This window comes from Periophthalmus magnuspinnatus, chromosome 4 (assembly GCF_009829125.3).
Source record: "Periophthalmus magnuspinnatus isolate fPerMag1 chromosome 4, fPerMag1.2.pri, whole genome shotgun sequence".
Taxonomy (NCBI): Eukaryota; Metazoa; Chordata; class Actinopteri; order Gobiiformes; family Gobiidae; genus Periophthalmus; species Periophthalmus magnuspinnatus.
The window spans coordinates 33158454-33186311 of NC_047129.1; the positions used below are offsets into that span (position 1 = coordinate 33158454).

At 44.0% G+C, this 27858-nt stretch overlaps 1 protein-coding gene across 2 annotated transcripts; it reads right to left on the minus strand.

Moving 5' to 3' along the window:
• Positions 1 to 295: 295 nt before the first annotated feature.
• arrdc2 (arrestin domain containing 2) lies at positions 296 to 27858 on the minus strand. 2 transcript variants are annotated; one of them, XM_033965104.2, is made up of 8 exons: positions 27671 to 27858; positions 25896 to 26153; positions 6330 to 6547; positions 5539 to 5641; positions 4610 to 4866; positions 3593 to 3755; positions 2264 to 2424; positions 296 to 1939 (listed from the first exon to the last, which is right to left on the minus strand). In XM_033965104.2, exons 2-8 carry the CDS (start codon positions 26146 to 26148, stop codon positions 1886 to 1888), a joined length of 1209 nt encoding a protein of 402 aa, XP_033820995.1. In that variant the 5' UTR covers positions 26149 to 26153; positions 27671 to 27858; the 3' UTR covers positions 296 to 1885. The 2 variants fall into 2 exon arrangements, with proteins under 2 accessions (XP_033820995.1, XP_033820994.1); XM_033965103.2 differs by lacking the exons at positions 25896 to 26153; positions 27671 to 27858 and adding an exon at positions 10288 to 10659.

Here is a 27858-nt window from a genome sequence, read left to right on the forward strand (position 1 = left end):
TCAGTGGAATAAACACATTCAGAATGAAAAAAAAACATTTTATTTTTGTTTTTTTTAGCTAAATTTTGTAGCATAAATAATAATAATAATCTTAAAAGTAGCACTTCACATAAAAAAAACAGCAAAAAACTCATAAAAAAACAAAAATCCTGCCATTCTAAAGGTAAATGTTTTCTAGTGAATTTGCATTTGACCTTTTTTGGTTTAGTTTCATTACTAATCCATTTGTTCTTTGTTAAAATGACCTGTTTGTTTTATCGTTTACCTGAATAAAAAGCACACAAAAGACAGAAAAATAGACTGACTTTTTCTTTTATTATCAAAACTATTACAAAACTTTGGCAAAAAAGAGAATCAACATTGTACAAAAATACATTCAGATGTTTGTCTTTTTCAGTGCGGACCTGATTGGCTCGGCTCCTTCTCCGGGTTCAGTCTTTGGAAGTCGAGGAGAAGCGCCTCCGGTCGGATTTGGAATGTCTTTGAGTCCAACGGTTTAAGTGGCATCTCCAGCGTAAAGCACCACAAAAAAAAAAAAAACAAGGCAAAATCGCAAAAAATCTCAACTCATTTTTGGTTTAAACTACGATCTTTCATGTCGTTAGCAGCGTTGAGAGTCCACCTGCCTTGTGTGCATAATCCACCGCCCTCCTCCATCTTTACCGTCCTATACGTCGTCATTGCGCTAACGTTTCATTAGCGACGATAGCGTAGCGTTCTTGAAACAAAAGGCAAAAGGTGTTTGTGTAGCCTGGCCAGCAATTCCCCCCCCGATTCTTACAGCAAAAAAATCGTACAAAACACAGATTGAGCTCACATTTTTTTTTATTTTGGCTTCACGATTTCAGACGTAGGACAAGAACTAGCGTACGTCAACGAGCAAGGCACTATTTTTTATAAGAAATATCCTGAAATACGTCGCTAGGCCCGGTAATTTATCAAATCCATCTGCATTTTGACTGTTTAAAATGCAAATTAAACCACTGAAATGTGACTTGTCCCCTTTTACAGCGTTATAGCACCATGTAAACGCAACCTTTTTGTACAAAATTAAGCTAAAAATCAACTATTGCCAAAATTCAAAATGGCCGACAGTAACAACTCGCGTAAAAACCAACGCATCAGGCTAACAGCATTGATTTAAAAAGAAAAAAAACATACAAAAAACGCTTCGCACTACCTTCACTTCGCTAGCGAATGGGTCCGGCTGGCCAGGCTATGCCATGCTACACTAGGCTAACTCATTTAACTCATTTTTTTGTTCGTTACATTCATCTCTCCGCGTCATGCAATCTCGTCTGCAGACTTTAAGGCATTGAGTAAAATTTCCCTTTAGCATAAAACATGTGTTACTCCATTAGCATAACGACAGGTAAATTACTCCGTAGCTCTACCTTCACATGTTTTCAAAAATGTGCTTACGTAACAGTAGAAAAATCATCTTTACTCTTACGATGCATAGCGAAGAACGGTTGTTAATGTCTACTGCGTGTCGTCACGGTTACAATTGCACCATTTAACGCCTTCAAAGTTGCCAAAACGAATGACAACTCATCAACAGCGCTTTGAAAAACAACCCTAACATCAACTCTTAGTGATTTTCCCCCCCACCGACGTCCGTAGAAACCTTGATTGGGAGAATGCTAATTTTAATCGGAGCCCAGAGTTTTAAATCACTTTAAGAAGGCGGGAGAAAGAAGTCGCCGCTATCCTCCACTCTCGGACGAAAAATCCTTCGTTCCTCCGCGAGGCCCGGCTTATCCGTAGGGGGCGCTACAGCGCGGTGCCCACGTCCGTCTCGCGTTCCAGATCCAGAGGAGAAGGCAACTCTCGCGTGATTGGTGTGTTTGAAATCAGCTCGTCTCTCGGAGCGGCGCCGCGTGGTTCAACAGGTCATGCAGCGAGGACGGATGTTGTACGGCTGTGGGTTTGGGTCAATCTGGAAAAAAACAACAAAAACACAAAACATAAATATAAAATAAGTCTTAATAACTCGTAAAATAGTAGGTTACGAGTAAATTGGCTATATCGTGACGTAGGAGTGAGCGATTTGGGGGTTGGGTTATGTTCAAAGTTCACATTTTAAACACGTAAAAAACAAAAAAAAAAACCCAAAAAACGGAAATCCGACGTGACAAACTAAAACAAAAATGACGTTTTAGAACAAGTTTGTACAAATCTAAACTATACTGAACTTGGAGAATAGGATTTAAAAACTGCTAATTCGTGTAAACTACTGCTAGCGGATGTCGTCGTTACTTACCACGCTGTAGACGGGCGGAGGTCTGAAGCGGAACTCCTGCACAAAGGCCTGCAGGGGGCGCTCTAGGATGCCGCTGAGGTCCTCCGCGGGCTGAGGGGGGGAGGCGGAGTTCCTCTGCTCGGCCTCTTCATCGCTGACCACGGCGCTGTACTCTGGAGGAGCTGCGGGCCGAAACACAAGAGGCACGTTAGCTTTAGCACGGTTAGCTTTAGCGTCATTTCAAAAACAATTTAAAAAAGACACGTAGCTTTGTGTTATTATGCCAACGTGCAATAGAGCTTTGTTCAGGAGCAGTTGGTATTTTAAAAGTAGGATTTTGTTTAAAGTTCACATTTTAAAAACCGTCCGGGAAGATTAGCATTCGTTTCTTTTTGCGTCAGATGCCCTCCCTGTGCGTAGGATGTGCGTCTCTCAAACACGAATCCGCTTGGACGGGTTTGAAATGTTGCACCGTGAACCGATTCTTGATTTGTAAACATTAACAGTCATTTAGCCTTTAGACATGTCCTAGCTTACGCCCACGCTAGCACTTAGCCTAGCGGTGATTCATTTGCCGACATGAGTTTCATTAGGTTTGTTTAGGCTACAGGGCTGAGTTTGGAGCCAGTGGAACTTTGGTCAATAAATGATTTCCATCCGTTTTCTTCCGCTTATCCGTGGGTGCGATGCTAACTGAAAGCACTGCTCTGTCAGAAGCTGATTTGTGCCGTTAAACAAGTCTCCCGCACATAAAATTACAGTCACGAGCTAGCTAGCGTTAGCCAACAGTTTTCCACTTAGTCTCTCTGGCCTTTTCGTCTCGTTTAAATCCATTTTCTATTTTTTTTTCCTTGAGTTTTCAGATCTTAAAAACTTTTTTTTTTTTTTCCCCCCCAGACAACGTTTGCTAATGTGTGCGGCGCGTTTCCGTGGTAACTGCTGAACTTTCTACCATAGACGCGCACGTAGATCACGGGTCGAAAAAGCAAAAACCAAAAGCGAGACTGGGAGACTGTTTTTCCCAAGTTATTTTTAAAACAGAAAGTGAAAATACTGGTTTATACGGGGGATTTTTGAAACAACACGAGGAACGACGCAAACTAAATTAGTCACCCAGAGAAAATGAATCATCAAAACCGACAATTTTGAATCCGATTTTCATCTGAACAAATAAATATCAACAGGAAAACTTGGGATTTTGGAACATTTTCTTGCTTTTAGTTATATTTTGTACAGGATGATTAAAATGTGCCCATGTTCTATCCATTAGGACCGTTGCCATAGTGAATTTCAAACTGAACATCATACGTTTGTCGGTAAAAAGTGACAGATAAACAAATATAAACTCACGCTCGGGCTGTTCGGGGATGGCCATGCGGAGCCAGTCCAGGTTGACGCTGTACTGACTGGACACGCTGGACGTCCTGCTGCCGAAGGGGTGCAGGGGGATGGTCCCGATCACCAGGGGGAGCTCCAGGCACAGCTTAGAGGTGCCGGGTACGTCCACGCACACCTGAGGAAGAGAAAGACGGGTTTGTGAAGCGTAAAAAAAAGAAAACCGGGAGAGTACGTTACATTTAAACCCGGGAGCATCGAACCGTCAGAAATGACCGTCGCGAATTTGAATCTAAAAACGTTGGAACGGAAAGAACGGGCGCGTCGACTTCCTGTTATAGTTTGGATATTATAAAAATACAGTGTAAATAGGAAAAACAACTAAAACGGCGTATTTTCTGCACTATAATTCGCACTTTTTCATAGTTTGGACATGTTTTTTCCTTCATTATTATGCATTTTTTGGCTGGTGCGACTTCTTATACGCCGGAAAATATGGTAAGTGTCGTCTAACCTTATATACACAGACATATACACGTTAAACGCAGATTTAAAAAAAACACATTATTACTCAAAACGTGCAGGCTAAAGACGAGCCGCACCAAAACTGAGACGGGAAAACAGGATTTTAGCCGTTTTGCTTCGGAAAAATGTAACACATTCTCAAACAAAAACAAGCAAAACTGGAGATTTTCGTGACAAAAATCGCAATTTAATAAAGCGTTAATGAACTTTTATCCACAAACCCGCTTCTGTTTTTGAAGTTTTATGCGGACGTTTTGTTTTTTTTCCCCCTCGACAACAGTAAAACAAAACACCAGTGACCGTCGTTGGGTTCCTCTGTGTAAATAAATCTTGAAATTGTGAATTGACGGACCCAAGAACTCGCCGAAATGCAACAGAAATCCGCCTTTTAGCTTCCGCCGTACGTCTCAAATATGATTGGCCAATAGAATATCATGATGTCATGCGAAACCGAGCCGCCGCAGCGTACTCGAGTATCAGAGTCGGCCGTTTTGACCCCGTCTTTACCTTGAGCATGTACTCCACTTTGATGATGCGGCACTGCAGGATGGAGGGCCCCAGCGGCGGGATCTTGATGGCGCGTCCGTGCCACGTCTCTCGGCTACGGGCGCCCACGATGTCGCCGCACAGGGTCGCCACCACCGACCGCTTCTGCTTCATGGTCCCCCGGGCGATGAACGTCTGCGTCTGCGTGATGTACGCCTTGGGCACGATGGACCGCGAGGTAGAGTTGTCGAATTCGGCGAAGACGGGGATGACCTCGCCTGGGGAAACGAGACAGAGATGAGGATTTACAAGAGTTACACGCAGGTAAAGACGCACTGCGGAACTTTACGGGTTTGTTTCTAGGGAGAGGTGTCTGCGGGGAGGTTATATACGTTTCTGTTAATGCAAGAAGCTATTGCCGTGGTAAATTACGAATCAGATCTGTGGAAGGGCCGCTCAGCTCGCAGTAAGAATCCACGTTTTCAAAGTATTTACAGCATTTTTAAGTATTTAATAAACCTGAGACGGAAGACAATTTATCACGATACTGTTAAACGTTTCAAACAAAGCAACAAAATCTCCACGGAGACGAGCAGGAGACCAGAAAAGTTACACAGTGCAGCTTTAAGAAACTACTTAACGAAGTGTTGGAAAATGGTCAAAATGTTGATATTGTTGTTATTTTCGGGGCCATGTTCTGTCCGTGGCTTTCAGCGTGGGTAAAAATTAGGACCGTTGCCGTGGCGATTAACAAAATACTAGCTCTTTTGTAAAAGTCATCAAAATGTTGCATGTAACAGGAAAGGAATTAAGCCGAAACTCGTGAAAAGCATAAATAAAAATCTGAATCAGAATCCTTTTATTGCCATCAGTGGTGAAAAATACAGCTGAATGGATTTTAACGTTTTTTTTCTATCGAATATTTGAACTGAAACATTGTTGACGCTCACCTGGCGTGTATCCTTTGCGGTCGATCTTTGCCGTCACGTTCACTTGACCGAAGTTTCTGTACCAGGCTCGGGCCATTTTGTCCTTGGTGCCGGCCTGAGGCGCCTGAAAACACAGAAAATCTCATCAGCGCCACATGAAAAAAAGACCAACGCGACGAAACACGTCCGGGTACAACCGTCGTTTATACCGCGAGCCGCACAGACGCACGCTTCTGTAGAAAGTTTAAATATCGTTTGGAAGATTACAATTTTTTTAATTATTTGTTTACAGCTGTTTATTCCTGATCTAACTCGCTCTAAAACTAATACTTTTTTGTTTTTTTTAACCAGTACTGCAGGTGTGTTTTTTTACCAAAGACTGTATAAATAAATGGACAAAGCTAACCTGCTAGCCGCTGCGTTCCAAACAGGAAGTGATCACGGTTCGGTTTTGGTCTTAAAAGTTCGTATTCACCCGCTCTACATGATCCTGCGCATTTTTTAAAATTTCACTATTGCGTCCGTAACTCAAGATATGAACATAAACAACGAACAAATCAGGCACCGTCTTTCCCGGAAGTCGCTCCCATTAGCGTTAGCAACAGGTTTGAGTGACAGCGTTGCTAAGTGCCTGCGGTGCTGGTTTAGTAAGGCGCTCCTGATTGCTCCCGATTGGCTCTTTGGTTGCTATGATACTCGCGGTCGGACGTCCTAATACGTGACTCTGCTTCAAATTAGCCGCTATAACTGCTAGCCTCGATGCGCTTCCTTCGTCTACGGTTATTTCTGCCCTCGTTTTCCTCCTGATTTACCAGCAGCGCCGGCGTGTTGATGTCGATGGGCTCGATCACCGTAAACTCCTTCTTGATCTTCTTGACCGTGGACCAGGGCCGGTGCAGCTTCGCTTTGACCCAGTATCTGATGCTTCCGTGTTTTCCTTCGAACGACGTCACCAGCGTCTCCTCCGGGAGCTGGAAACTGAAGGGGAATTCGTGTCTCCCGGCCATAAGCACGGTCAGCTGTCCGTTATCTGTAAAGACACGAAAACACATGGAACACATCAGGATTTGAACTGCGGGAATGAGGAGCTGCATAGAGATTCTGGACATTTAAAAGTAAAATTAATCACTTTGGAGGAAAAAAAATAGTTTAAAAATGTTCTATACTGTATAAAAAAAGTAGATTGGCCAGTTCAAGTACGGTTTGCTCATCTTTTATCTATAGTATTGCATCTTAGCATCTGAATTATAATCACGTGACCTTATAGGGCTCTTTTCAAAAAACATTAAAGCGCGTCACATGATCCTGTAAAATCAGACTTAAAGGGCCAGTACTCCATTTATTCGTGTGTAATGGAGTAAGAAATAAACTGTACGAGCAGCGATTCAGGTTAAAATAAGTCCACCGTGTGCCGTCTGCATCTGATTACAAAGCGTTCCATTGTCCACAAACCAGGAAGTGCACCGTTAGCATGTTAGTTGCTGTTAGTTTTACAGTTCTGGTCTCTGAAAGTTGAGAAAAGCGCTTATAAAAACTCATCACTGTGAGTAATTAATATGCTCAGAATGTAACTTTGGACACTTTGAGAGTTGGTCAAGTTTTACCATCACAGTTAAAGTTTAAATAGACCAAAAAAAATCCCTTTGAAATTCCCATAAAAGGTGTTGGACTGAACCGGGACTGAGCCGGGACCGAACAAGGATTTCAAACAAACTTAAACCAGTTCTGAATTAGGACTAAACTAGGTCATGGACTAAATCTGGAACTAAAACCGACCTAAATTCCAAGTCTTCTTAAGCAGTTATGAGATAGTACTAAACCAGGTCCAAACCAGGTCCAAACAAGGTCCAAACCATGACTAAACCAGGTCTAAACCAGGTCCAAACCATGACTAAACCAGGTCCAAACCAGGTCCAAAAACAAGCGTTAATCTGTCACCTTTGTCATTTCAGAATGGATTGGTATTTGGATTCTTGTGAAGTTACAGAAACAGTTTCAGAAAACGATTGCACAACCTCATCTAATGTTACGCGACGCCTTGTGATGCAACGCCAGCGTCATCTTAAACATATCAAAAAAAAAAAACACACACAAGGGAAGTCAGAACCTGTTTGGGGAAAGCGGGTTTAGACCAAGGACCCGGCGCACTGGAAAAATATTCAAGGCTGTGGAAAATACAGGGAAAGAATAACAATGATAATATACGGCCATTTTCCACATTAAACGGTCCATCTCGTCTGTGCGTCTTATACGTGTCCTGAGCTCAAAGATCGTTCTAAAAGGTTCACTTCTGTCCTGTCAACGGGACTCTTTTCGTCCTAGTTGAAGTATCGTTTAGCGTCCTGACTCCTGACACCCGTCGACGCCGCTGCAGGACGTACAAAAGCTGTTGAAATTGGGTCTTATTGAGCTTGGCTCGGCTCCAGGGCGCAGAGATCACATGGCGTTCCTTTTGGCTCGGGGTGGGCGGGTCTCCCTCCATTGAAAACATGTTTTTGCCCGGATCAGTTACACGTCGTCTCAGCCCTGCCTCCTTCCAGCCCTTAGCACGTGTAGCCAGCCGAGCGCGCTAGCCCGGCTCTGCTGCCTTCACTGGGGAATTAGCTCGATGCTAAGACCCCTGCGAAAACGTTCTGCCTTCTCTCTGTCTCCACGGCGTCTTGTTGTGCATAAAAGCCGCTAATCCTGTAGTTTAAAGCTTTACAAACATGTTCTGAAATGCAAGGGATTCTGGGATTAGTTTGGCACTTCAGATTTCAGTTTTTAATGCTGTTCGAGGTCTGCAAATGTGTCAGAGAAATGGCATTTTTACAAGTTTATGACCTAAAGCGTGTGCGTAAGCTGGTTCCTTATAGCGTCTGCGATTCCAAAAATATCACCCCGTTTTGCGTTTAAATTTGCCTGTAAATAAACGAGCGAGGAGACAAAAGGAGGCTTGGCCGTGGGCTTCCTGTGAGCGCGGCCCAGCTGCACAAAAACAACTTTCTTCGAAGGAGGAAAAGCAGAGGGAGGAGAGTGAAAGAGCTGAGCGAGCAAAAGAGCAACGTTTCCACAGGAGCAGCCAGGACTCTGTGTGCCAGGGCTAAAGCAGGACTGAACCGGGTCTGAACCGGGTCTGAACCGGGTCTGAACCAAGGCAGAACTACGTCTAAAGGAGGACTAAACTAGGTGTAAACCAGGGCTGAACCTGGTCTAAAAGAGGACTAAACCAGGACTGAAACAAGTCTAAACCTGGACTAAACCAGTTGGCAAAAGTATGTTTCCATTCAACACACCTAGAACTCTGCACCAGATCAAAACTGGTTCTAAACAAGGACTAAACCAGGATTTTACTGAAACTAGGTCTAAACAAGTTCTGAACTTGGACTAAACCTGGATCTAAAACCAGCCTCAGGTCCAGGTCTTAGCAGGTTATGAGCTGGTACTAAACCAGGTCTGTGAAGTAGGACTATAGGGTCTAATAAGGACTAAACCAGGACCAACTCGGGACTAAAACAGGTCTAACCCCTGGTCCTGAACCGAGTCTAAACTTGGTCTTAACAAGGTCTCAAGTAGATCTAAACCAGGACTCCCACGCCCACTCCAAAGCTCATAAAACTTTTCCTCATTAGCTCAAGCGCTTCGACGGCCAAAATAGAAAAAATAAAAACATTTTGTGCGTTTGTAAAGTGCCAAGATTTCAAATGCAGTTTAGAACAAAAAAAACTCAAACTCCCATGATTCTTAGAGCCGAGTCCGAGCTCAGAAACAGCAGCTGCAGTTGGACTGGCCCAGACTAACAAAAGGCTTGTTTTGACACATCCACAAAGACAGGAAGCTGTGTTTACCGCAGGTTTAAAAGGACAGTGAAGTATCTCGGGGTTTTAAATGAGAAAGTGAAAGAAAATAAAGCAGCGTAAAAAAAAACAAGTCAGACCTAAAGACGTCGTTTTACTTCTACAAAAGATGAACTCAGCATCTTTGAAAATATTTAAAAGCAACGAAACTGGATGCAAAAGATGAACACAACACGTCAAATAGGTCGACTGTGCAGGACTAATGTGGGACTAAACCAGGTCTAAACTCGGACCAAACAAAAAACAAGGTCTTGACCCGAGTTTAAGGAGAAGAAACTGAAACCAGGACTTAACCCGGACTATTAAAAACAAAAAGTAAACCAGGATTAAACAGAAGATAAAGGAGATCTTAACCAAAACCCCAGAAATGCACCAAAACTAAGATTAAACCAGAACTAAACCAGGTCTAAACCAGGACTAAACCAGGTCTAAATGACATCTTTACCAAAACTATTCAGAGCCAATTTATATCAACCAAACTGCATCAAAACAAGGACTAAACCAGGACTGATCCAGGACTAAACCAGGACCTAAAATGGGTCTTAATAAGGACTATAACAAGAACTAAACCAGCTCTAAACCAGGTCTAAAGTAGGTCTGAAGTAGGTCTGAAGTAGGACTATAAGAGCCAAACCAGGTCTAGATCTGGTCTAAACCAGGTCTAAAGTAGGTCTAAACCAGGTCTGAAGTAGGACTATAAGAGCCAAACCAGGTCTAAACCAGGACTAAAGTAGGTCTGAAGTAGGACTATAAGAGCTAAACCAGGTCTAAACCAGGACTAAACCAGGTCTAGATCTGGTCTAAACCAGGTCTAAACCCACCATTTGCCCACCCTGGCTCCATAAAATACCCTTGCAGCTCCTGCAGCTCTCCCCTCGCCTGCTGCGCCTGTTGCGCGTGTGTCCCGGGACAGGCGGCTCTCCTCTGGACTGACCTGCCTGCAGGAGCACCTCTCTGCGGTTCAGGTACTCCACCTCGTCGCTGTAGTTCTGGGTGTAGGCGGTGCTGGAGCCCGCAGACCGTGACTCGGTCCAGTGCACTTTGGCGAAACCCTCCGCGTGAAGCTTCAGCGACTCCACGCGCATCACCCCCGTGACCTCCAGCAGCACCCTCCCGGACACCACATCCCCGCTGCTGAACACGGGCGGACAGTCCAGCTCCGGGGAGTCAAACAGCACGTCAAACTTCCGCAGTTTGTCGAAAATCATGTCTGCGCTGCGTAAAACCAAAGTCCTGCTGTTGTGTTCAAAGTCCTGGAGCTGCGTCTGGCTCCTCTCGTGCGTCTTTGTCCGCTCTGAGCGTGTTGTTTGTCTCTCCGGAGGTGGGAGGCCCCTTTTTGGAGGCTGAGAGAAAGTGGGCGGGGCGCAGAGGTTATGTAAGCGGTGAAGGAGCGGGGCGAGCGCGGCCTGGGACTCTGCGGGGCCCCGGGGACGCGCCACCGCCGCCGCGTTCAAGGCCCCGCCCACTGCACTTTTTCCGCTGTTTATCAAAGCGCAGACACTTCTACTGTTTCAAGTCGGATTTGGAAACTTGAAGCTTTGTTCACGCCAGATGCCCTCCCTTGTTTTAAGTGTTAATCCTCCGGACAGGCTGGAGGCGGATAAAAGCACAAACAGGCGCAGAAAAGTGGGTTTTTCAGAGTCAAACTGCACAAACATCACAAACTCTGGATCTGTCTCATAGCAACAGCTGGTTTATAAGATTATAATGAAGAAATAATGTAAAATACTTCACCCCCGCGGCTCTGAAAAACGGACAATCCACAAATGAAGCCGTTTAAAAGGTTAAAAAAATCACACGATATTTTCTCTTTTGAGCTTTGACTCATGTTCTAATGTTGTTACGTCATCAAAAACAGACTGGAGTTGTGTTTTGTTTTATTCACATGTTTGAGTCACACTTTATTATTAGTCTGTAACATCTGCAAAGATCAAAACGCTCTGTTCCACCTTGTGATGTCATCAAGTGGTAGTTTTCAAAGTGAACAGAGACATTTTACCTTTAGTTCAGTCGAGATAAGTGTCAACTCCAGATTCACTGAAATGATCCAAATGATTCTAGAAATGAAAGTGTGTGGAGTTTAAAAACACATGATGTCATCATGTTTCACCACATGATGACATCACCAGGTGGAACAGTGTGTTTTCAGGGTTTGTGTGTTAAACGTGTGAAAATGAAACAAAAAACACAACTCCAGGTCTGTGTGTGACGAGGAAACGACTTTAGAACAGATCAGAAAATAGAACAACATGGGCCCTTTAAAATAAGACTCAAATAGAACAACTGGGACTAGACCAGGACTAAACCAGGACTAGACCAGGACTAGACCAGGACTAGACCAGGACTAAACCAGGACTAGACCAGGACTAAACCAGGACTAAACCAGGACTAAACCAGGTCTAAACCAGGTCTAAACCAGGACTAGACCAGGACTAGACCAGGACTAGACCAGGACTAGACCAGGACTAGACCAGGACTAAACCAGGACTAGACCAGGACTAGACCAGGACTAGACCAGGACTAGACCAGGACTAAACCAGGACTAAACCAGGTCTAAACCAGGACTAAACCAGGACTAAACCAGGTCTAAACCAGGACTAAACCAGGACTAAACCAGGTCTAAACCAGGTCTAAACCAGGACTAAACCAGGTCTAAACCAGGTCTAAACCAGGACTAAACCAGGTCTAAACCAGGACTAAACCAGGACTGAACCAGGGCTAAACCAGGACTAAACCAGGTCTAAACCAGGACTAAACCAGGTCTAAACCAGGACTAAACCAGGACTGAACCAGGACTTACAAAACCAGTAAACAAGAGAAAACAATGGCTCCAGACACGAGTCCAGAGACTTCAGTTCAAACACGTCCAGAGGCTGCAGCTCATGAACCTGTGTGTGTCATATGTGTGTGTGTGTGTGTTACACGTGTGTAATATGTGTGTGTGTGTGTCATATGTGTGTGTGTTACACGTGTGTAATATGTGTGTGTGGTGTGTGTGTGTGCGTGTTTCTTCGTCTCTGTGTCTTAAACTTGTGAATCACTTCAGTCTAAACAGATTCAGTAAAGACTCATTTCTGTGACTTTTTTCGTATCGATTCCTGTGAAAAACCAGGATCTAGTTTCGATATTAGCTTTAGTATCGATTCGTATCTGATCTTCGATACTTCGGACAGCCCTAGAATTGGGTAAAATGAACAAAAATGTTGATTTAAAGACGAATAAATGTAACTTTAATATTAAATTCACGGATCAAGACGGAACCAAAAAAAAAAAAAAACACTAAAAATGATTAAAAATAGTTTATGTCTGTGCTTTAGTTTTAAGTTTCAAAAATATTTCAGGTTTTTTTTGGCCAGTTTGAACATTTTGGGGAAAGAAAACAACAACAACAACAACAACAAGTTTTTTTTTATGTAATATTTGATTTAAAAAACACACAAAAGTCCTTAAACGTTTCCTTTTGAAGCACAATCCTCGTCTCGTTGTAAAATCCTGGACACACTTCCGTTCTGTATATTCCGTATATTCCGTTTAATCTCGGTTCTTGGCTAAAAAAAACAGCGTCATTCTCAATAACAAACGCGGGACGAGCCGGGGCAGGACTTCAGAACCGGTTTGACTTTAACCTACTTTCAATATTTACACCTAAAGCTCCTGCGGCGGCTGAAACCGACCTGGGTCTGTTTTGACAACAACTCCACAAATCAGGGAAGTTTCAACCCGATCAAGTTCGTGTCGGATTCATCGATTATGTAAATGACGAGGGACGGGTTTTTTAACGCCTGAACCGGTGTGATCTGGGATTTTAATCAGGACTAAACCAGGACTAAACCAGGACTAAACCAGGACTAAACCAGGACTAAACCAGGACTGAACCAGGACTGAACCAGGACTAAACCAGGTCTAAACCAGGTCTAAACCAGGACTAAACCAGGTCTAAACCAGGACTAAACCAGGACTAAACCAGGTCTAAACCAGGACTAAACCAGGACTAAACCAGGTCTAAACCAGGACTAAACCAGGACTAAACCAGGACTAAACCAGGACTGAACCAGGACTGAACCAGGACTAAACCAGGACTGAACCAGGACTAAAGCAGGACTAAAGCAGGGCTAAACCAGGACTAAACCAGGACTAAACCAGGACTGAACCAGGACTGAACCAGGACTGAACCAGGACTAAACCAGGACTGAACCAGGACTAAACCAGGACTGAACCAGGACTAAACCAGGACTGAACCAGGACTAAACCAGGACTGAACCAGGACTAAACCAGGACTGAACCAGGACTAAAGCAGGACTAAAGCAGGGCTAAACCAGGTCTAAACCAGGACTAAAGCAGGACTAAAGCAGGACTAAACCAGGACTAAAGCAGGACTAAACCAGGACTGAACCAGGACTAAACCAGGACTAAACCAGGACTGAACCAGGTCTAAATGTGTGTAAATGTGTCGTTTAAATCCCGTTCTCTTTTTTCAGTATTGGACAAACATAAAGCGCCCGTCCCTTTAAATGAGCCGCAGGTTAAACTCGTGAGCGACGCTGAGATTTCCCGAGTTTCCCTGAACGCGCCTCCGCACACAGACCAGGGCGTGGAGTCCAAGGAGCAAAACAAGTCCAGCGCTGATTGATAGTTCCAGGTTCCTCGAGGAAAAACAGCGCTACTGAGCATGCTCAGTGCAGACGGCGGCGCTGCTATAGGAAACAGTTTACGCAAAGATTTAGGTTAAAATAGTTTTCCTTAAGGCTAAACTGTTAAATATCCAGGACAAATTGTTAAAAAAAAAAAAAAAAAACTTTGCGAAAAATAACAGAGCAACATTAAAAATTATTCAAATTTTATTCCTCACAAAAACAAAACGTCTGAGAGGTAAAAGTTTGGTAAATATTTGAAATTCAAGGCAAAATTTCAGCGATTTTTGATGTAAAACATGAAAAGAATAAAGTTTTAGAGGAACTTTAATAATACTGAAAAACAACACGGCGACTTTAAAAGTTTCTGCCCCAAAAGAACAAAGTATTTTTTAAATTTTGAGATAAAAATTGTGAAAAAAACGTGAAATTTTAGGCAAAATGTGGCAAATGTTTGAGTTAAAGTTGCATTAAGTAAGAGATAAGTGTTAAAAAAAGGGGGATTTGAAAAAAAGTAAAAATAAATTGAAATTCCTTGAAAATTTGTCAATATCTGACTATTTAATTTAAAGCCACAGTGTGTAACTTTCCAGCCAAAAATAGTTTAAAATAAAATAATGTTTACAGTTATAATTACTTTTTATTCATGTATTATTATTATTGTGTTTATCATCGTTGTTGTTGTTGTTGTTGTTGTTGTTGTTGTTGTTGTTTGTTTCTCTGTACATTTCCACACTTACAGGACTGGGCTCGCATTTCCACAGACCTGACTTATTTGTCCTGCTCCTGTTTGTTCATGTGGAAATTTCCCTTGAGCTAAAATCTTCCACTGTGTGAAATAAAACTCTCTCCACACAGAATGTCCCGGACTGTGTCTTTAACGTTCTGTTTCTGTCCTGCAGGAGACGTGATGTTACAGAAAGTTACACACTGTGGCTTTAGATTTAAATGTCAGGAATTTGGACAAACGTCTGAAATTCTGGGGAAATTTTGGCTTTTAGAAAAAAATGAAGTGTAAAAAAAGCCGACGTTCACAAATTTACAGAAAAAACCCAAACTGGGTCTTTTTTTGCTGTTTTGTTGTTGTTTTTATTCTGATGATCCGTGGCAGTTTCTTTCTTTCTTTTCCGACTTTATTCATCAGGAAAAACCAAAACAGGAAGCGACAAAATAAACTTGTTTACTCCTTTTGCTCAGGCGTCTCTGCGGTGCCACACTGCCCCCTCCTGGACACACACAGGCACTTTAAATAAAACATTTAAATAAAACATTTAAATAAAACATTTAAATAAAACATTTAAATAAAACATTTAAATAAAACATTTAAATAAAACATTTAAATAAAACCCTGCGACGGGACGGTCACAGGTTTGGTTTTCACACTCCACAGGTCATGACCTCATTCTGCCACATGTACTACATTGTACTTCATGTTGTACTTCATGTAGTATACATTGTACTTCATGTTGTACTTCATGTAGTATACATTGTACTTCATGTTGAAATATCCAAAAGTAAAGTAACAACTGGCACAAACTTCTTTATAAAAATACTTTGTGAATGGACTCGGGGACAGTACACAGTGTTTCAGGTAGACAGTGTTTCAGGTACAGTGTTTCAGGTACAGTGTTTCAGGTACAGTGTTTCAGGTACACAGTGTTTCAGTACACAGTGTTTCAGTACACAGTGTTTCAGGTACACAGTGTTTCAGGTACACAGTGTTTCAGGTACACAGTGTTTCAGTACACAGTGTTTCAGTACACAGTGTTTCAGGTACACAGTGTTTCAGGTACAGTGTTTCAGGTACACAGTGTTTCAGGTACAGTGTTTCAGGTACAGTGTTTCAGGTACACAGTGTTTCAGGTACACAGTGTTTCAGGTACAGTGTTTCAGGTACAGTGTTTCAGGTACAGTGTTTCAGGTACACAGTGTTTCAGGTACACAGTGTTTCAGTACACAGTGTTTCAGTACACAGTGTTTCAGGTACACAGTGTTTCAGTACACAGTGTTTCAGTACACAGTGTTTCAGTACACAGTGTTTCAGGTACACAGTGTTTCAGTACACAGTGTTTCAGTACACAGTGTTTCAGGTACACAGTGTTTCAGTACACAGTGTTTCAGGTACACAGTGTTTCAGGTACACAGTGTTTCAGGTACACAGTGTTTCAGGTACAGTGTTTCAGTCTCTCCAGTTTCAGGCCTGTTCTGAAACTGGAGAGTGTCTCGTTTCAGCTCTGAGGATTATGGGTAACTGAGTACACAGTATTTAGTGTATATTTCACTACAAGAAGCAGCAGTACTACAATCCATGGAAGTACTAGGATGATGGGAAGTAGGCAGGAGTAGTTGTAGTAGTAGCCTTAGTAGTAATTGTAATAGTAGCAGTAGCAATAGTAGTAGTACCAGTAAGAGTAGTAGTAGTAGTAGTAGTGGTGGTGGTACAAGTAATAGTAGTAGTAGTAGTAGTAGTAGTAATACTAGTAGTAGTAAAAGTAGTAGTAGTAGTAGTAGTAGTAAAAGTAGTAGTTGTAGTACTGGCAATAGTACTAATAGTAGTAGTAATAGTAGAAGTAAAAGTAGTAATAGTAGCATTAGTTGTAGGATTAGTTACTAGAAAGGGTGGTAGTAGTAGTAGTAGTAGTTTTTGTTGGGCAAAACAGTAAAATACAACTACTACTACTACAACTACTAGTAGTACTATTACCAGTACTACAACTACTACTTTTACTACCACTACTACTACCTCTAGTACTATTACCAGTACTACAACTATCACTTTTCTTACTACTACTACTACTACTACTACTACTACTAGTACTATTACCAGAACTACAACTATCACTTTTCTTACTACTACTACTACTACAACTACTACAACTACTACTTTTACCACTACTACTACTTCTGCTGCTGCTGTTTGTCCTCTCAGTTCAGTGCAGCTGTTTCCTCACAGACTCCTGTTTATTCCTCAGGAGGACAGTGCCCCCTGTTGGCCCCGTGTGTCCCTGCAGGTGATTTCAGATGGAGAGTATGAGTCGGGTCTGCGGAGCGTCCCGATGTGAAAATCTGTGTCTTTTTTAAAAAACACTTCACTTCCTGTTTGTGGCTCAGTAAAAACTCAGGTTTAAATAAAACTAAAGATTTTCTGACCCAGTTTATCTCATGACAGAGTTTCCGCTCCATTTTCACTATTTAACCCTACAGATATTCACTTTACGACGGAACATTCTCTGGGGGCGTGATGCTAACTGAGGCACTGCTCTGTCTGAAACACTCTCAGACTTTAATCTGAGCTTTATTTTAACACAATCTGAACACAACGAGCTGATTTATCTGAACTACAACACATGATTTGTCCTTTTAAATGAGTCCCTCTAACATTAGCATTAGCATTAGCATTAGCCAAAAGTCCCATCCCATTCATTTCTTGTCTTTATTTTTACTACTTTCTACTTACTTTTTACACACCTACAGCAGACATCTCCCTCTCTTTGCTCTCCGTGCTACGCCCCTCCCCCTTCAGAGCACCATCACAACACAATCAGCTGCGTCGCACTAAACTACTGCACATCACACCAGGTTTGTGAAGTCGTAGTGCACAGTTTGTATCATGTTTTTCTTGTTATAAAAAAAACAGATATGAAAACGAGAGAACACACGACAAGAAAGAGAAAAAAACAGATGTGAAAATGAGAGAACACACGACAAGAAAGAGAAAAAAACAGATGTGAAAATGAGAGAACACACGACAAGAAAGAGAAAAAAACAGATGTGAAAATGAGAGAACACACGACAAGAAAGAGAAAAAAACAGATGTGAAAATGAGAGAACACACAAGAAAGAGAAAAAAACAGATGTGAAAATGAGAGAACACACAAGAAAGAGAAAAAAAAACAGATTCTAACATTACAGCCACAAGCTAGCATTAGCATTAGCATTAGTATTAGCCAAAAGTCCCATCCCATTCATTTTTTGTCTTTATTTTGACTACTTTCTACTTACTTTTCCCTCTCTTTGCTCTCCGTGCTACGCCCCTCCCCCTTCAGAGCACCATCACAACACAATCAGCTGCGTCGCACTAAACTACTGCACATGGTACTTGTGGGTTTCATTTATTGCGGGTTATTTTTAGAACGTGACCGTCGAGATAAACAATGGAGCGGCGCTGATAAAGACGAGGCAGAGCTGTGGAGCTGCGAGGCGGCGCGGCTGCGGGGCCGATAAGAGCCGAGGTGACGTCAGACTGAATCTGAGACAAACACAGACCCAGAACAAACTGTTTCTCCAACAAGAGCACGGTTTAGATTCAGTCAGCACAAAAGAGAAAGAGGAAGAGAAAGAAAAAGAGATGTGAGAACGAGAGAACAGACGACGAGAAAGAGAAAAAAACAGATGTGAAAATGAGAGAACAGACAAGAAAGAGAAAAAAACAGATGTGAAAATGAGAGAACACACTGAGGAATAGACTCGATATTCGATACCGATACCGATACTACGATGAAAATAATAAAAACTCTTTATTTAGACGATACGTGTGATTTTCTACTTTAAAAAGGAGAGGAAAGAGAGAGGAAGAGGAGAGAGAGAGAGGAGGAAGAGGAGAGGAAAGAGAGAGGAGGAAGAGGAGAGGAAAGAGAGAGAGAGGAGAGGAAGAGGAGAGAGAGAGGAGAGGAAAGAGAGAGGAAGATGAGAGGAAAGAGAGAGGGAGAGGAGAGGAAAGAGAGAGGAAGAGGAGAGGAAAGAGAGAGGGAGATGCTGCTGCTCTGCCTGTTCGTGTTCCACAATGTGGCATTAAACTTAACCATGGAGACAAGCAGGTGACACGAGCAGGCCTATTTACAGGTCAGATCTGTGGAGAGGAGGGTGTCATTCTATTAAATCTAAAGAAAGTGTTTTTATCATTGTGGAATCGGTATCGTGTATCGAGTATCGAGTATCGAGTCTGTTCCTTAGTATCAAACCCGGGTTTGATTTTTTTTTTTAAATCATCAAACTGAAATAAAGGTTAAAAGTCTCATTCTCTCCAAACAAACGAGGAGCCTGTTGTTTTATCAGATGAATGGAGAGAACCGGTACCAGCCGCAGAAGAGAGAGAGAGGGGGGGAGGAGGAGGGGCTGCAGAGAGAGAGAGAGAGGAGGAGGAGAGGAAGAGGAGAGAGAGAGGAAGAGGGGCTGCAGAGAGAGAGAGAGAGAGAGGAGGAGAGGAGGAGGAGGGGCTGCAGAGAGAGAGAGAGAGAGGGAGAGGAGAAGGAGAGAGAGAGAGAAAGAGGGGCTGCAGAGAGAGAGAGAGAGAGAAAGAGAGAGAGAGGAGGAGAGGAAGAGGAGAGAGAGGAAGAGGGGCTGCAGAGAGAGATAGAGAGAGGAGGAGGAGGAGAGGAGGGGCTGTAGAAGAGAGAGAGGAGAAGAGAAGGAGAGAAGGAGGAGGGGGGTGGTCCAGCTGTTTTCCTGTCGTCACGGTAACTGGGCACTGCATTTTTCAAACAGAGTTCTTTCCCTCTCCTCCTCTCCTCTCTCCCTCTCCTCCTTCTCCTCCTCACTCTCCTCCTCCTTCCCACTCTCCCCCTGTTGCTCTCCTCCTCCTCCCTCTCCTCATCTTCCCCCTCTCTCTGTGCTCTCCCTCTCTCCTCCTCCTTCTCTTATTTTATTTTTATTTTAAAGAAGTGAAAGTGTTTTTCTCCGTTTCCTGTCGACAGAAACTTAAATCTGTAAAATCAAAGTCTAAACTGGAAAAGAAAGAAGCGACCACAACCGTGAGCCGTAAGAGCTGCAAGAGCCACAAGAGCCGTGAGTCTGAAAGAGCCGCAAGAGCCGTAGGAGCCGCAAGAGCCGTGAGTCTGAAAGAGCCGTAAGAGTCGCAAGAGCCGTAGGAGCTGCAAGAGCCGTGAGTCTGAAAGAGCTGTAAGAGTCGTAAGAGCTGCAAGAGCCGTGAGTCTGAAAGAGCCGTAAGAGCCGCAAGAGCCGTGAGTCTGAAAGAGCCGTAAGAGCCGCAAGAGCCGTGAGTCTGAAAGAGCCGTAAGAGCCGCAAGAGCCGTGAGTCTGAAAGAGCCGTAAGAGCCGCAAGAGCCGTGGGTCTGAAAGAGCCGCAAGAGCCGTGGGTCTGAAAGAGCCGCAAGAGCCGCAAGAGCCGTGGGTCTGAAAGAGCCGCAAGAGCCGCAAGAGCCGTGGGTCTGAAAGAGCCGTAAGAGCCGCAAGAGCCGTGGGTCTGAAAGAGCCGTAAGAGCCGCAAGAGCCGTGAGTCTGAAAGAGCCGCAAGAGCCGCAAGAGCCGTGAGTCTGAAAGAGCCGCAAGAGCCGTAAGAGCCGCAAGAGCCGTGAGTCTGAAAGAGCCGTAAGAGCCGCAAGAGCCGTGAGTCTGAAAGAGCCGCAAGAGCCGTGAGTCTGAAAGAGCCGCAAGAGCCGCAAGACTCTTACTCTTTAGGCATGCAAAAGAAATATTCATCTTATTTTTTTTCAAACATGCATTCTTCAAGGAGTTGGTGACGTGTCCACTAGGGTGGACAACGCGCATTTGAACAATGAATGAAATATGTGTTTGAGAAAACAAATATTTAAAAAAAAATACTGAAAACACTATAAAACATGTTGTTGTATGCTCCCTAACATTGTGTTTATATATTTGAGCCTGAATAAGTGGAATGGCGCAAAAGAAATTGTCAAAAAACACCTTGTGATTCTTTTGCTGTATGTCATCACAAAGGTGCATGACAACATCTGCAGCCATTCCCAACCCACTGGCCACACCAGGCCCAGCCAAAGCCTGACACACTTCAAATCTGAGCATGTATCCAGAGCTCCCTGCTCTAACCCACACTTTCACACCCCAGGGTTTGGGTTTCTTTGGGATGCACTGCTTCAGAGATAAAAGTCCCTTGAATGGAATGATCTGTTCATCAATTGGTTAACAGAATTCTTTGGGATCCACAGCTAAACGGAAAGTTCTTTTTAGTGTATCCAACACTGGCCTGATTTTGAATAGCTTATCACTATTTCCCTGCTCCTGTGAGAAGTTATCAACAAAGTGAATGTATCTCAGAATCTGCTCAAATCGATTCAGTGGCATGGCATTTGCAATCAAGACGCAACCCTTCCTCTGATGACCAGTACATTCTTGATCTTGGGTATCTGAGGTATGACATGACCAAAATGATCCCTAGAAACTGACTCATTTGACCATTTGTAATGGCCAGATTTTCTTTGCCTTTTTGCAATGCATAGAGGTTTGATCTGAGCACTATTTCATCTATCAGCTCCTCAGGAAATAGATGCATGAAGAAATCTATTGGTTTTGTTCCTTCAATATTCACCTTCCACTCTCCTAAAAAGGAGGCAAGTCTTCCTCAAACTCATTATCTTTGGGGTTTTTTTTTAGACATGTCTGCTTTTTTGTGTTCTTGAGCTCTGTCAGGTAGGACATCCTGAGCACCCTCAGCTTCTTCCTCAGCCTGAACTTCCTCAGCATCCTCTGCTCCTTCCACATCCTCAACTTCACTCTCACTACTGCTGCCATTTGCCAATTCTCTTTTCTCTAGTAGCCATTCATCATCACTGCCACTAACATCATCTTCACTTGAGTCAGATGGCATTTGCTGGACTATCCTGTAGGTTTTGGTAGCATGATCTGCACCTGACCTCTACATAAACACAAGGACAAAGATAATTACTCTCATGCTAGAACTAATATCCACAAATTATTGCTATAATATAAATTAAATTGATTTTCATCGAAAACATTACTGCAAATGGTGAATTTAAAAAAAGAAAAAGAAAAACAACAGTGACAGCAATACTATGAATTGTAGTCTAAATATAGCTAGCGATGCATGATGTCCAATTTAGTGGACACATGATTAATCACAATTTCCTCAAATCACAAAATCAAAACTTGGATATTTTAACAATTATATTGTTCCTTAGTTGTTGCTTGATGTCCTCATATTTTTTTTACCTGCAAGGGTCTCCTAGAATAGAAGGAATTGACAGAAATTGCTCCCCTGCGAGGCACATGTGCTCTTCTGTCGGCCATCTTGTTTTAGAGATTTTTTTTTTACTCTTGCCAAAGTTCACCAGTGGGTGGCAGTGTATTGTGTGACACATAAGCGTCCACTGTAGTGACTGATGTGCAACTGTGATATTCAAACTCACTTATATAGGAGAAAACAACAATTGAATAGCTGTCCACTGTAGTGACCACTATGCATGAAAGGGTTAAACACTTCCACTTCCTCCTTCCACAGAATCACGTGACGCAGTTTTAAATATCACACGTTTCAGAGAGATGTGAACTGTGCGTTGTTGCCGTGGCATTTAAGGATTAAAAAAAAACATCATATTTGATACTTTGAAAGGGTGAAAAGTCCTCAAAATGGCGCCTTTAAACACAAAGATGAAACTCCATGTGCTGCTGAAATAATCCTGTGTTTAACGTGGTCAGACCTGCTCCAAACGCTTTAAAGTCTCACACGCCGCCCCTTTAAGGTCACACAGGCGCGACCTCCTGACCTCCTCCTGACCTCCTCCTGACCTCCTCCTGACCCGTGAGGTCCCAGAGGTTCACCTGGGGCCGGTCTCTCACACTCTTTACGTTACATAATAGCTGTGTGTTTGGAGCCGCCCGTCATTAAACTCTGACAGCAGCTGCACCGCCCCGGGCCCCTGGAGCGGAGGAGGGGCCCCTGGAGCAGAGGAGGGGCCCCTGGAGCAGAGGAGGGGCCCTTGGAGCAGAGGAGGGGCCCTTGGAGCTGAGGAGGGGCCCTTGGAGCTGAGGAGGGGCCCCTGGAGCTGAGGAGGGGCCCTTGGAGCTGAGGAGGGGCCCCTGGAGCTGAGGAGGGGCCCTTGGAGCAGAGGAGGGGCCCTTGGAGCTGAGGAGGGGCCCCTGGAGCTGAGGAGGGGCCCCTGGAGCAGAGGAGGGGCCCCTGGAGCTGAGGAGGGGCCCTTGGAGCTGAGGAGGGGCCCTTGGAACTCAAATGATGCGTGTGGTCAGTGGGGTTTACTCAAATTTGGCTCAAAATAAAATATATATCACAATAATTATTAAATCGAGGTTTACAGTTTTTTAAAAAGTCACTAAAACATCAGTTAGCTTAAATTTCCGACCGCTCACCTGAACATGAGCCGCGCCCGCTAAAGTTTAACAGAAAAATACATTTTATTCATAAATGAGCCGCGGGTTTTATGTCGTAACACGAGAAATTTACGCAGAAAGACGCGACATTACAGTTATTCAGATTAATTCATGACGTTGTAAAACCCTGCGCCGCTGTTAGCAAACTGCGCTAACACCTGTGCAAAACGCTGCTCAGCTAGTGCTAACCTAGCGATAGCAAAGTCGACACAAACACAGATTCAAACAAATCCAAACTAACACAAACTACAGTCGATAGTTTATTTCTCATGGTGTGTTATTTGTGATGGAGATTTTCAGCTTAAGTTTGGACGTTTGTGTCGTAAATGTGCGTCTGGAAGTTGTCGCTCATGTAAGTTTTTCATGTTTTTCAAATCCATAATAACTCCACACATCAGACTTCACCTTCTTCAGTGGACGATAGAAATGAGACCCACTGCCCACGAGCCACAGGAGCAGAAACATGTGTCACTGCTATGACAGAGCGCCCCCTTGTGGACAAACACCAGAACTAACATTTAAACATTGAAACCAGAAAACTGAGTCAGTCTGTGCAACGATCATGATTATTAAAAAATGCCACAAACAATTAGATGGTCCTGGTTTGGTCCTGGTTTAGTCCTGGTTCAGTCCTGGTTTAGTCCTGGTTCAGTCCTGGTTTAGTCCTGGTTCAGTCCTGGTTTAGTCCTGCTTTAAGTTTAATGCCATACTGTGGAACATTCCAGGTAAAGCAGCTTTAAACAGCAGATGTTTCCAGTGATTCCATCTCAAACCGACCGGATCAAACATGAAACAACAAACTCCAAATATTTATCGACAATATTACATCATCACCAGGATCCAGAACACAATTCAACACTTTAACACTTTAACACTTTGACACTTTAACATTTCGACACTTTAACACTTTGACACGACTCTGCTGAATCCACCTATTCAGATGGGAGTGATTGACAGGTGGATCAGCCAATCAGGGACAGGCGTCGTTGGACATGTCATTTTCACAGTGTTAGATTTAAAATGCAGTAAACTCTGTGTCCACTGGGGGCGCTGTTCACTCAGGTGTTTGATCAAATATTAACAGTATTTCACCCTCTGCTCTGAGGGTTTGTGTTACCGCCGAGAAGAAGAAGAAGAAGAAGTGTCCAAAAACATCACAGTGAAACAAAACGCTCAGACGTGTTTCCTCCCCAGAAGCACGAAGCTCCTCCCACTGCGGAAAACTCTAAACTCAAACTCTAAACTCTTTCTTTCTTTCTCTCTTCTCTCCTTTTTTCCTCTTTCTCTCTCCTCCCACCTCACTCTCTTCTTTCTCTCTCTCTCTTCAGTGTCTCCATGAAACAGTCCAGACAGAGCCCAGCACCTCCTCCTGTCACTGCACCTCCTCCTGTCACTGTACCTCCTCCTGTCTCTACACCTCCTCCTGTCTCTACACCTCCTCCTGTCACTGCACCTCCTCCTGTCTCTACACCTCCTGTCACTGCACCTCCTCCTGTCTCTACACCTCCTCCTGTCTCTCCTCCTGTCACTACACCTCCTCCTATCATTCCTCCTGTCACTGCACCTCCTCCTGTCACTGCACCTCCTCCTGTCTCTACACCTCCTCCTGTCACTATACACCTCCTCCTGTCTCTACACCTCCTCCTATCATTCCTCCTGTCACTGTACCTCCTCCTGTCTCTACACCTCCTCCTGTCTCTACACCTCCTCCTGTCTCTACACCTCCTCCTGTCACTGCACCTCCTCCTGTCTCTACACCTCCTGTCACTGCACCTCCTCCTGTCTCTACACCTCCTGTCACTGCACCTCCTCCTGTCTCTACACCTCCTCCTGTCACTCCTCCTGTCTCTACACCTCCTCCTGTCACTATACACCTCCTCCTGTCACTGCACCTCCTCCTGTCTCTACACCTCCTCCTGTCACTATACACCTCCTCCTGTCTCTACACCTCCTCCTATCATTCCTCCTGTCACTGCACCTCCTCCTGTCACTGTACCTCCTCCTGTCTCTACACCTCCTCCTGTCACTGCACCTCCTCCTGTCTCTACACCTCCTGTCACTGCACCTCCTCCTGTCTCTACACCTCCTCCTGTCACTATACACCTCCTCCTGTCACATTATCAGGAGGTCGACTCCGGAGGTGGAGTTTAAATAAAATGTCACAGCTGCAGAACAAACCACAAACTGATCCACAGGAAACAAAACTCACGTCTGCTCAGAATCAGACTAAACTCAAATGACACCATCAAATTCTCCACATGATTCTAGAAACGAAGGTGGAGTTTAAAAACACGGTGGAGCACTTCCTGTATCGCCACATGATCACGTCACAAATCACAAAACCTGGAGTAGTACGTTTGTTTCATTAATCCACAAATCCAAACTCGTCTTCTCTGAGCCTCAAACATTCACTGCATTTTTCCCGGATTGTTGCGTCACAGACAAAACTCCAATTGCCTCCTGCTCAGTTTTAAGCCCATAAACCATCACTGGACTCTGCGGTCAAACTGTGTCCACAACAAACGCATAGCTCTGTTAGCATAGCATCCACGGACTCCATTTGTTTACTTTTTAAATGTTCATTCCTGTTGCTGACAGCAGAGGGCGCTCCAACGCTCACACGCCTCATTGGAAACAGAGGCGAAGTTTATAAAGTAGATTTTATAATATTTAAAGCCAGAAAATGTGAAGTACTGAAACCAAAGAGGCTAAATTAAAGCCAGAAGATTTGCGTACATGTTCTTTAAGTCGAAAAGTGTGTTCAAACGTGTGTGCGGCAGTGACCTCTGACCTCTGATCAGGTGCTGTCTCTTCCTGAAGTAGGTGACTTTGGAGGTGTAGTCGTTGTAGACGGAGTTCATCCCTCTGTTCTCCAGCCAGTGCGCCGTGGCCACGCCCCTGCTCTGGGCCTTCAGAGAGTTCACCCGAGTATCCCGCCGAAGCTCCAGCACCACCCGCCCGCGCACCACCTCCCCCCCGGTGAAGGCGGCGTCTCCGGGTCGGTCCAGCTCCACCGAGAACGAGCGGATGGAGCTCAGCGACATCTCAGCTGCAGACGACGCAGACGGGACATTACAAACAGGCATATCTGAACCCTTCTTACAGTCAGTCGGATGATCCCGTACGAGGCTCCGCCCACGAGCCCACGTCACCCACGCCCCCACACGACAACCCTCCACAAATCTACAAAAAACATGACACAAAACTGTACACTACGACTTCACAAACCCGGTGTGACGTGCAGTAGCGGCTTATTGTGTTGTGATAGTGCTCTGAAGGGGGAGGGGCTTAGCACGGAGAGGGGAGTAACAGCTGAGTTATAATCTTAAAAACCGGGACAAATCAGGAACGATTCTTAAATATAATTATGTTTTATATTTTGCGGTGAAACGTCCAAACTGTCACAAGTCATAAGTTTCAAGGAGCGCTCCTCCGTCGTCATAGCGATTAAGCAGATCAAATATTCTGTCTATTTTTTGTTTTCTGTTCTAATGTTGTTTCCTCGTCACAAACAGACCTGGAGTTGTGTTTTGTTTGTTTCATTCCCACATGTTTAACACAAAAAACCTGCAGAATTAGACTGAGTTCTTCTCTCAAACTGAAAACACTCCGTTCCACCTTGTGATGTCATCATGTGGCGATACAGGAAGTGCTCCACTGTGTTTTTAAACCCCACGCGTCTTCATTTCTAGAATCAACCGGATCATTTCAGCTCCTGGAATTGCCGCGTACCTCGACTGAACTAAAAGGCAAAACGTAGCCGTTCGCTTTGAAAACGACCACTCGATGACATCACAAGGTGGAACGGCGCGTTTTTGAGCTTTGGAGATGTGGACAGATTAATAATAAATGAAACAAAACACCACTCCGGGTGTGTTTTTGACCTTCACGGTGTGAAGTCCAGCCGCGGAAACGTCCCGTCGTATTGTCGTACAGTTTATCTGCGTTGTGTTGTGAATAACTGGCCGGTACACGGTGCGGTTCTTCGTAGTTTAATCTGTCCAGCCAACGTAAATACTGTGTAATAACTCGTAAACTGTACAAATAGTAGCTCGTAAATGTCCCAGATTATGTAATTAATGTGGCAGTCATTATACAACGAATAATTAAACAAAAAAACACAATTTATAATGACAGAGCTGAAGTCAGTGACCCCCTCCTGCCCAACGCTCATCAATTTATCACTGTCACCACCAGAGGGCGCTACTCAATCACAATAAATCTGCCAAATTAAAAGTAATGACAAGTGGAATCAAAAAAACATTTAATCTCTGCCACAACAGCACGTGACACAACAGGATTATTTCGCGTTTTACTGTTTAAAAGTCGCACGGCTCTGATTCCTGACGCAGGACACGCGGGACATCTGGATCCTGCTCTAAACATAAACAGTCTGGTATAAACGCGCCTTTGGTGACAAGATCAGGTCCGGGTCCCGGTCCAGATCCAGGTCCAGCTGTGGATGGATGTTTTTTTATTCTAGGAGACGTGTCGTTTGAGCAAAGGGAGGAGGACAAAGGCGTAACATTTAAACATGTCTTATCTTTAAAAAGTCTCCGCACTCACCCTGTGCGTCGGGCCAAACGGAGCAGCTGCTTTTGTTTAAACTTGAGATAAATCCACGCGCCGTTTGACACGTCCTGCTCTGGTCCTGCTCTGGTCCTGGTCCTCCTCTGGTCCTCCTCTGGTCCTCCTCTGGTCCTCCTCTGGTCCTCCTCTGGTCCTCGTCCCGTTCTGTCCCCCTGCGCGCTGGT

Bases quoted from the DNA above. Each gene is read 5' to 3' on its own strand.
- arrdc2 (XM_033965103.2), bottom strand. From the start codon at position 10,561: ATGATTTTCGACAAACTGCGGAAGTTTGACGTGCTGTTTGACTCCCCG. The intron at 6,548-10,287 runs GTCAGTCCAGAG...GTGTCTTTACAG, and splicing joins AGAGGTGCTCCTGCAGGCAG to ATAACGGACAGCTGACCGTG. The intron at 1,940-2,263 runs GTAAGTAACGAC...GTTTTTTTCCAG, and splicing joins CTCCGCCCGTCTACAGCGTG to ATTGACCCAAACCCACAGCC.